The sequence below is a fragment of the Gastrolobium bilobum genome, unplaced genomic scaffold (assembly GCF_033153095.1).
Source record: "Gastrolobium bilobum isolate Gb01-03AN ecotype WA unplaced genomic scaffold, APGP_CSIRO_Gbil_v1 utg82674, whole genome shotgun sequence".
Lineage (NCBI taxonomy): Eukaryota > Viridiplantae > Streptophyta > Magnoliopsida > Fabales > Fabaceae > Gastrolobium > Gastrolobium bilobum.
This window is the reverse complement of record NW_026897937.1, coordinates 69,947-78,603: the sequence shown is the minus strand read 5'-3', so window position 1 is coordinate 78,603 and position 8,657 is coordinate 69,947. Positions and strand designations below refer to the sequence as shown.

General features: G+C 38.1%; 1 protein-coding gene across 1 annotated transcript; it reads left to right on the top strand.

The window, feature by feature from the left end:
- The first annotated feature begins 6,243 nt into the window (after nucleotides 1–6,243).
- Nucleotides 6,244–7,713, top strand: LOC133311581 (putative pentatricopeptide repeat-containing protein At5g08310, mitochondrial). Its single transcript, XM_061512640.1, has 4 exons — nucleotides 6,244–6,292; nucleotides 6,591–6,977; nucleotides 7,039–7,208; nucleotides 7,492–7,713. The coding sequence occupies exons 1-4, from the start codon at nucleotides 6,244–6,246 to the stop codon at nucleotides 7,711–7,713; spliced, it is 828 nt and encodes a 275-aa protein (XP_061368624.1).
- Nucleotides 7,714–8,657: the final 944 nt, after the last annotated feature.

The following is an 8,657-nucleotide window of genomic DNA, read 5'->3' as shown; positions in this document are numbered from 1 at the left end:
TCTTATAATTATTTTTCAGTTTCATCTTTATTCTAAAGTTATACATATCAATTTTGATTTTTAGATTAATAATCCATCCTAAAAATAAATTATTTCATTTATCCTCTTTCAAAAACCTCAGCTTTATATAATAATAACTGTACAGCTTTTAATTTTTTTAATTTTTTTTACCTTAAAAAAAGTGTGCCACTCTTAAACTACGTATTGTCATTTCAAGTACCAAACTATAAGAAGGGGAAAACAGAGAAGTTAACAACATCATCCTCAGCCTGATGGCATTCAAGTGTCTCAGGTTCTCCAAATTAATACCTCATCAAAATGATATTTAAGCAAAAAGAGAGATTCATGAAATAAGTAAAGATCTGAGTATAAAATATGTGTCCTGAAAATGAGACGGAACAATCATGTATAAATTTTCTTCAATTTGAAGCGAAGAGCAGCTATTAATCCACCTACAGGCTGCTCCCAGACGCAGATACCTCAGTACTGCAAACAGGGCAAACCTGCAGACAAAGAACCTACAATTACGCCACAGCTTCTCCACTGCAAATAACTCTCAAGAAACTAATTCAAATTTGATCAAAATGACAGGGCAAGTTATGAATTATTGATATATGTTTCCATTAGATTTTGTAAATGGGACATCTGAACTAGTAACGAACTAGACATTTATCATGATATTTAAGCAAAAAGAGAGATTCATGAAATAAGTAAAGATCTGAGTATAAAAGATGTGTCCAGAAAATGAGGCGGAACAATCATGAATAAATTTTCTTCAATTTGAAGCGAAGAGCAGCTATTAATCCACCTACAAGCTGCTCCCAGATGCAGATACCTCAGTACTGCAAACAGGGCAAACCTGCAGACAAAGAACCTACGGTTACGCCATAGCTTCTCCACTGCAAATAACTCTCAAGAAACTAATTCAAATTTGATCAAAACGACAGGGCAATTTATGAATTATTGATACATGTTACCATTAGATTTTGTAAATGGGACATCTGAACTAGTAGCGAACTAGACATTTATCATGATATTTAAGCAAAAAGAGAGATTCATGAAATAAGTAAAGATCTGAGTATAAAAGATGTGTCCAGAAAATGAGGCGGAACAATCATCCATGCTTCACCTCTACTAACTTAAAGTGGTCTAAAACCTGATTTGTTCTTTTAATATGTGGCAACAGGGTAAATAGACATGTGATTTATTCACATTTCAAGCCAAAAAGGATTTTCCAATAAGGCATGCCTTAGTGATAAAAACATTATTGAGGAAGGGTATAATCATACCTTGTTTATTTTCAACCAGTTGTTAATACACTCAGGATGGTAAAGATGTTTGCAGGAAAGAACTGTCAAGGACTCACCATTAATACCTCACCATTAATATGTTGAAGGAGATGCAGGCATGAACCATGGATAAAATATTCCACCCTTTTGTGAAAGAACTATGTGATCATGGGAGGGCTGTAGAAGCACGTGACTTTCTTGACAAAATAGTTCAACAAGGTTTCTGTTAGAGATGTTACACAAGCAAAAGGTAGGGGGCAGAGGGTAAAAGGTTACCCATCGTGGGCTGTGGACCATGTGATATAGTTGAATAGGTCCATGGGCCTTGTATAAGTGAATGCTGGTTATAATAGTGTAATAACTGTATTGTGTAATAGTGGGACACGTATATGTAGTCGTGTCATTAGAAGAGTTTGCATGTATATATAGAAAGACAAGTGTAAAGTGAGATCATTGATCATTGTTAATAAAGAAGTTGGTTCGGTTATTCAGTTACAGAGAGTATCCTCTGTATCATTGGTGCTTTCATTCTTGTGGAGTCAAGCTCTTATACCCATGGCGATCATGAAACTTCAAGAGTTGGCAGAGGAGTTCCTGCAATATCGTGAGCAAAACAACCAACGCATAGAGCAGTTGTTCACTACGATGGAGACTCGCTTTCAGGAGATGCATAATACGATTCGAGATTCGCCTCTCCAATCTCAAGGTACAACTTCTGATGTTCATAGTAATAATGGGGCTTAACCAGTGCATAAAGAAGTCCATCATCATGGAACTGGTACTGAGGATCCACGTTCGGTGCTAAAGTTCATCAAACCAGAAATACCCAAATTTGATGGGAAAAATCCAAATGTTTGGATTTTCAAAACTGATTTGTTCTTCAAAATTCAACAAGTACCAGAGTAATTCAAGATGGAATTAGCTGGATTGCGTATGGAAGGGATAGCAGCCGATTGGTTTCAATGGATGTTTAGTAGTGGTACTCTCAATTCCTGGGAACAATTTGTGAGAGCTGTCAGGGAACGATTTGGGCCTTCAACATACAAAGATAGTCGTGGTGTTTTAGCCAAGTTGTTGCAGTCTAGTTCGCTTGCTGATTATATGGCAGAATTCCAACGCTTAATGAATCAAGTTTCTAACATCAATGATGAGTTGTTGATGACTTTTTTTGTTGCGGGCTTACAACCGGAGTTACAAGGTGCAGTCCAATTGAGATGGCCTACTTCTTTACATCAAGCTATGCAACTGGCTATTGCTTATGACAGCCACCATGGAGAATTGTGTTCTTCATTCCAACCACAATAGAAGAAATTTGTCCCTCGCTCGAATATAGGAACCACACCAGAGAAGGTAACTTCTACTCCTTCAACTTCAATATCTGCTTCGAGTTCCAATTTTCCTATTAAAAAGATGTCTTCTGAGGAGTTAGCCAAGAAGAGAGAATTGGGAATTTGTTATGTTTGAGATGAGAAATGGTCGAAGAAGCATAAATGTAAGGCACGTATGTTGGTGCTGATAGTTGACAATGAGGAATCCGATGGAGAATCTGATGAGGAGATTATATGGCGTAAGGAAGTCTCTTTAGAACCTAAAATGGATGCTGCATTGCACTTATTTTTGGGCAGAACAGATGCAAAGTTCTTGGTGTTGTTGGCAGAAATGGTTGTTGGCAGTGTTAAAATTTTAGTGGATTCTGGTAGCTCTCATAACTTCATTCAAAGAAGTTTAGCTGAAGATTTGCAACTTAGCATGGTTCGCACCCATAGAATGAGAGTATTCATGGGGAATGGTGAATTCTTGATTTGTGACAGAAAGTGTCTCAAAGTACAACTGTTGATTTAGGGTCACACCTTTGTGACTGATTTATATGTTCTGGATTTGTGCAGTCTTAAGGTAGTCTTGGGAATGCAATGGTTAGTCACTTTGGGAAGAGTCACTCACAACTATGGGGAGCTATCCATGGATTTTACTTGGAACAATAAGCTCATCTCCTTGAAAGGAATTGAGCCACACCACATGCCACAATTGGAGAATGAGGATGACACCACATGTCATGCCTTGCTTGTTTTGGAGCAGCATAATCAACAAAGTGAGATGAATCCTGAGCTTCTTCAAATGAAAAGTAAAATTCCAGCAGAATTGTGGAGTACCTTGCTGCAGTATCATGCTGTGTTTGATTTGCCTAAGACACTTCATCCTTTTCGAGAATTAACACATGCCATTCCACTGGTTGGTGAATCACAAGCTGTAAGAGTAAAACCTTATCGATATCCTCATCATCAAAAAGAGGAAATTGAAAGGCAAATTCTGGAACTCTTGAATTCTGGTTGGATACAACAAAGTCACAGTGCATTTTCTTCTCCTGTTTTGTTGGTGAGAAAACATGATCACACTTGGAGAATGTATATTGACTATAGGGCTTTAAATGCCTTAACAGTCAAGGATGCTTTTCCTATCCCAACCATAGATGAGCTACTTGATGAGTTATACAATGCTCAACTGTTTAGCAAGCTGGATCTTCGTTCAGGGTACCACCAAATCCGTATGAAGCAAGATGATATACATAAGACAGCATTTAGAACTCATGAAGGACACTATGAGTTCAAGGTTATGCCATTTGGCTTAACAAATGCTCCTGCGACTTTTCAAGCCACCATGAATAAAATTTTTAGGCCATTCCTTCGCAAATTTATTGTAGTTTTCTTTGATGATGTTTTAATCTACAGCTCTTCTATGACAGATCACATACAGCATTTGGCAGCAGCTTTACATTGCTTAAGTGACAATTCTTTTTTTGTCAAATTAAGCAAATGTGACTTTGGGGTGAGTGAGATTTCATATTTGGGTCATGTGGTGACAGCCAAGGGTGTTAAAGCTGATCCTGCGAAGATTGAGGCTATGCTTGGTTGGCCAACTCCCAAATCCATCAAGCAACTCCATGCATTTTTGGGGCTCACAGGCTATTACAGAAGATTTATTCAAGGGTATGCTTCTTTGGCCCAACCCCTTACTGATTTATTGAAGAAGGATAAATGGGATTGGACTGCAGATACAGCTGCTGCTTTCCAAACCTTGAAAGAAGCAATGTCAACTACTTCAGTCTTGCAATTACCTGACTTCACCTCATCTTTATAGTTGAATCAGATGCATCCAATATAGGAGTTGGGGCAGTGTTACTACAAGGCAACAAACCAGTCTCATATTTCAGCAAACGTTTAGGACCTCGAATGGTTGTGGCTTCTGCTTATGTCCGAGAGCTATATGCTATAACAGAAGCAATCAAAAAATGGCGCCATTATCTCCTAGGTTCTCATTTCATCATCAAGACTGACCACCAAAGTCTAAGAGAACTCTTGAGGCAAACCATTCAGACACCTGAACAACAAAATTATGCCTATAAGCTAATGGGGTACAATTTTAGTATTGAGTATAAGTCTGGCTCTTCAAATATAGTGGTTGATGCCTTATCAAGACAATTTCCAGAAGAGGAAAACAGTACATGTTGTGCCTTTCGGTCAGTACCTTCCTTAGATATTTGGTTGAAAATAAAGGAGGAAAATCATATTGATGCTGAACTCACAGCCATTCATCAATCCTTGGATGATGGATCGCAAGTCAATCCTGCTATATCGAGAAGAGATGGCATGATATTCAACAACAACAGATGCATGTTGGGTTCTAATTCTACACTGAAGGTCCTTTTATTACAAGAGGCACACTGTACTCCAATGGGAGGACATGCAGGTGTTCACAGAACCTTTCTTCGTTTGTCTACTTCTTTTATGTGGAAAAACATGAGGACAGATGTCAAGGCCTTTGTGAATGAATGTTCCATTTGCCAGCAGATTAAGAGTTCTACACAGGTACCTCTTGGACTGTTCCAACCCTTAAAAATACCAGATGCAATATTTGATGACTTAACACTTGATTTTATCATCGCATTGCCCCAAATCCAATGGTTTTACAACCATATTGGTAGTAGTTGATCGTTTGTCTAAATATGGTCATTTTGGACCTCTACACACATCTCACACAGCAGCAACAATAGTTGCCTTGTTTTGTGATATGGTTGTTAAACATCATGGCTTTCCCAGATCATTGGTGTCTGACAGGGACCCCATTTTCATGAGTAAATTCTGGAAACAATTATTTCAATTAAGTGGCACTCAACTACTGGCCAGCTCCTCTTACCACCCGCAAACTGATGGCCAAACCGAAGTTACCAACCGATATTTGGAACAGTACTTGCGCGCTTTTTGTTTTGAGCAGAACACTAAATGGTCTCAATGGTTAGGCTGAGTTGCATTATAATACATCTATACATTCAGCAATCCTCATGTCCCTTTTTCAAGCGGTTTATGGCAAGGTTCCCACTCTCATTCCTCACTATCAGAAAGACTCAGTTCAGGTTGAAGCGGTGGATATGATGTTGCAGCAGAGGGGTGAGGTATTGAAGTTGCTTAAGATTCAGTTGCAGAATGCTCAACAACGGATGAAAACTCAAGCTGACCGCCATCGCCAGGAGCGTTTCTTTCAAGTAGGTGATCGAGTCTTGATTAAACTCCAACCATATCGTCAAATGTCAGTGGACAGACGATCAAATCACAAATTGGCCAAACGATTTTTTGGTCCTTACACCATTGAAAAGGTTATCAGTCCTGTAGCTTATAAGGTCCAATTGCCTGCAGGAAGTTTAATTCATCCTACTTTTCACATTTCTGTTTTGAAACCTTTTTATGGGTCTTCTAATCCTAGTTGTGAACCATTGCCATCATCGAGTATTGAAAACAAACCAGTTCAGGTTCCTGTGGCTGTGTTAGCATCACGATCCATTACAATAGGGGGAAAGATTGTTCTCTAGAAACTAGTTCAATGGTCCTCCACGGTACCAGAAGATGCATCTTGGGAGAATGCTGAAGAATTGCTTCGCACATATCCCAATCTTGAGGACAAGATGGCTTTCGAAGGGAGGGATGATGTTAGAGATGTCACACAAGCAAAAGGTAGGGGCAGAGGGTAAAAGGTTACCCATCATGGGTTGTGGACCATGTGATATAGTTGAATAGGTCCATGGGCCTTGTATAAGTGAATGCTGGTTATAATAGTGTAATAACTGTCTTGTGTAATAGTGGGAAACATATATGTAGTCGTGTCATTAGAAGAGTTTGCATGTATATATAGAAAGACAAGTGTAAAGTGAGATCATTGATCTTTGTTAATAAAGAAGTTGGTTCAGTTATTCAGTTACAGAGAGTATCCTCTGTATCAGTTTCCTTCCTGATATAGTTTGCTATTCTGCAGCAATTGGTGGCTTGATCAAAATTCAAGAAGTGGATCAAGCATTGAACTTATTCAGGGAGTTGTGTTCTCGTGGCCACTGTCCTGATGTGGTTGCATATAACATATTGATAAGGGGGCTCTGCAAGGCCAACAGAGTCATAGAGGCTGAAAATTTGTTGGATGAGATTGTTGAAAGGGGTCTTTCTCCCTCAGTTGTGACCTACAATCTGTTTATAGATAGTTGGTGCAAAAATGGTTCTATTGATAAGGCTATGGCTCTTCTTTCCAGAATGTCTGAAGAAGACAGGGAACCCAATGTCATTACATACTCAACTTTAGTGGACGGGTTATGCAGAGCAGAAAGGCCTGATGATGCTCTCTTGGTTTGGAATCAGATGGAAACAAAAGGTTGTCCTCCAAATCGAATTGCATATATAGCACTTATTCATGGTCTTTGCAAATGCTTTAGGCCAACTTCAGTACTTCATTATTGACAAAACCCTCGCCAAAGACATCATGAATTCACCTTGTTCCTTTACCCCTGGCGCGTTGGGTTTCTTCATTCGGTGTCTGGGCAGCATTGGGTTGGTGCAAGAAGCCAACGAGGTGTTTGATGAAATGGAAATGAAGGGTCTTTGCGTTCCCAATGATTATTGTTACAATTGTTTGTTAGAGGCTATATCAAAGATGAATGAAGGCTGACTATCCTGAAATGCAGGATTTCTACAGTTTTTGAGCAGTAGATTATTATGATCATATCTCCTTCGTTCCTCAACGGAATGAGGCGTATCATATGTCAAATTAAATCCCTAGATGTCTTGTTTAAAACAAAAAAAGGGTTGAGAGAATTATGGGCATTGGGACATGCCTCTCTTTTGAGATGTATGTTCTGCCTTCAGTGCCTTGTATTCACTAATGGCAGTTTGAGAATCGGACGCAGGGTAACGCTGATGATGGGTCGAGGTCTGCTGGTAATGGTAATGACGGCAGAGGGGGCGGTGGTGCTGGCTGCGATTGCGGTGGGGGAAACAGACCTGTTCACAGGACTTTTAGAATATCATTGAGTTATCATCTTGGTGCAGGTGGGTCTGCTCAGGACAGTGGTGAAAGGGGATGGGGAAGTAGACAAGAAGATTTGGATTGAAATTGTAAGTAGTATTTTTTTTCCTGCTAAAAGTAAATTATAAATAATGCTGTTTGATTATTGATTTATGTGATTTGTTGGTTTTATATGATTTTGGTTGTTAGGCATTCATTATTTTATTATCATTTGAGATGCATTTTTTTTTTTTAGGATTTAGGATTGAATCTGTTGTTTATATAATGTAATTAATAATTGATGGCATTTTAAACTTAACCTTTCGTAGTACTTGAAAAAGAGTTTCATAAATAAATTTGAAGAGGGAAAACGACCAGGATTGAAATCAAGCAAAAACCCTAAAAAAAGGGTGACACTACGAAGTTAACTTCATTCCTTGATTATAAATATGGAAAAAGTATTTGTCCTTTTAAAGGATCTAAACTTATGTCATTTTAGATCCTAACCGTTGATTTCCGTCAATCAACGGTTAAGGTTTATTGAGTCAAATTTATTAATTAATTAGTAATTCACAATAAAATCCAATAAATCTTTATAAATATTGCTGTATCATAAGAATTTTTATCACAGAAATCTTTATACATTGTTTTGTGTTTCTTTTCATTGTTGTAAAATTGTTCTTTATCTTACATATTCATTACGTATTAATAAAGATTCTTGAAAATCAGTTTTTCAAAAGAAATTTGGCCTTTTTTAAAAGATTTGCAATTCTCAATTAAACCCTTATGGTTGTTACATTACCAGCAAAAAATAGCTTGTGTAACAGTCAAGAAGAGTGCACACCTTGGGAAAAAGAGTTTCAGAAATAATCTTGAAGAGGGAAATCGACCAGGATTGAAATCAAACAAAGACCCAAGAAAAGGGTGACACTATGACATTAACTCCCTAAAAAGGGAAATGATGCAACATGATCCATAAAATTTCTTGGAGAAGGTCTTAAGAAAGATAACCTGAAGAACAACATCTCTTGAGTCTTGGCAAGTAATTTA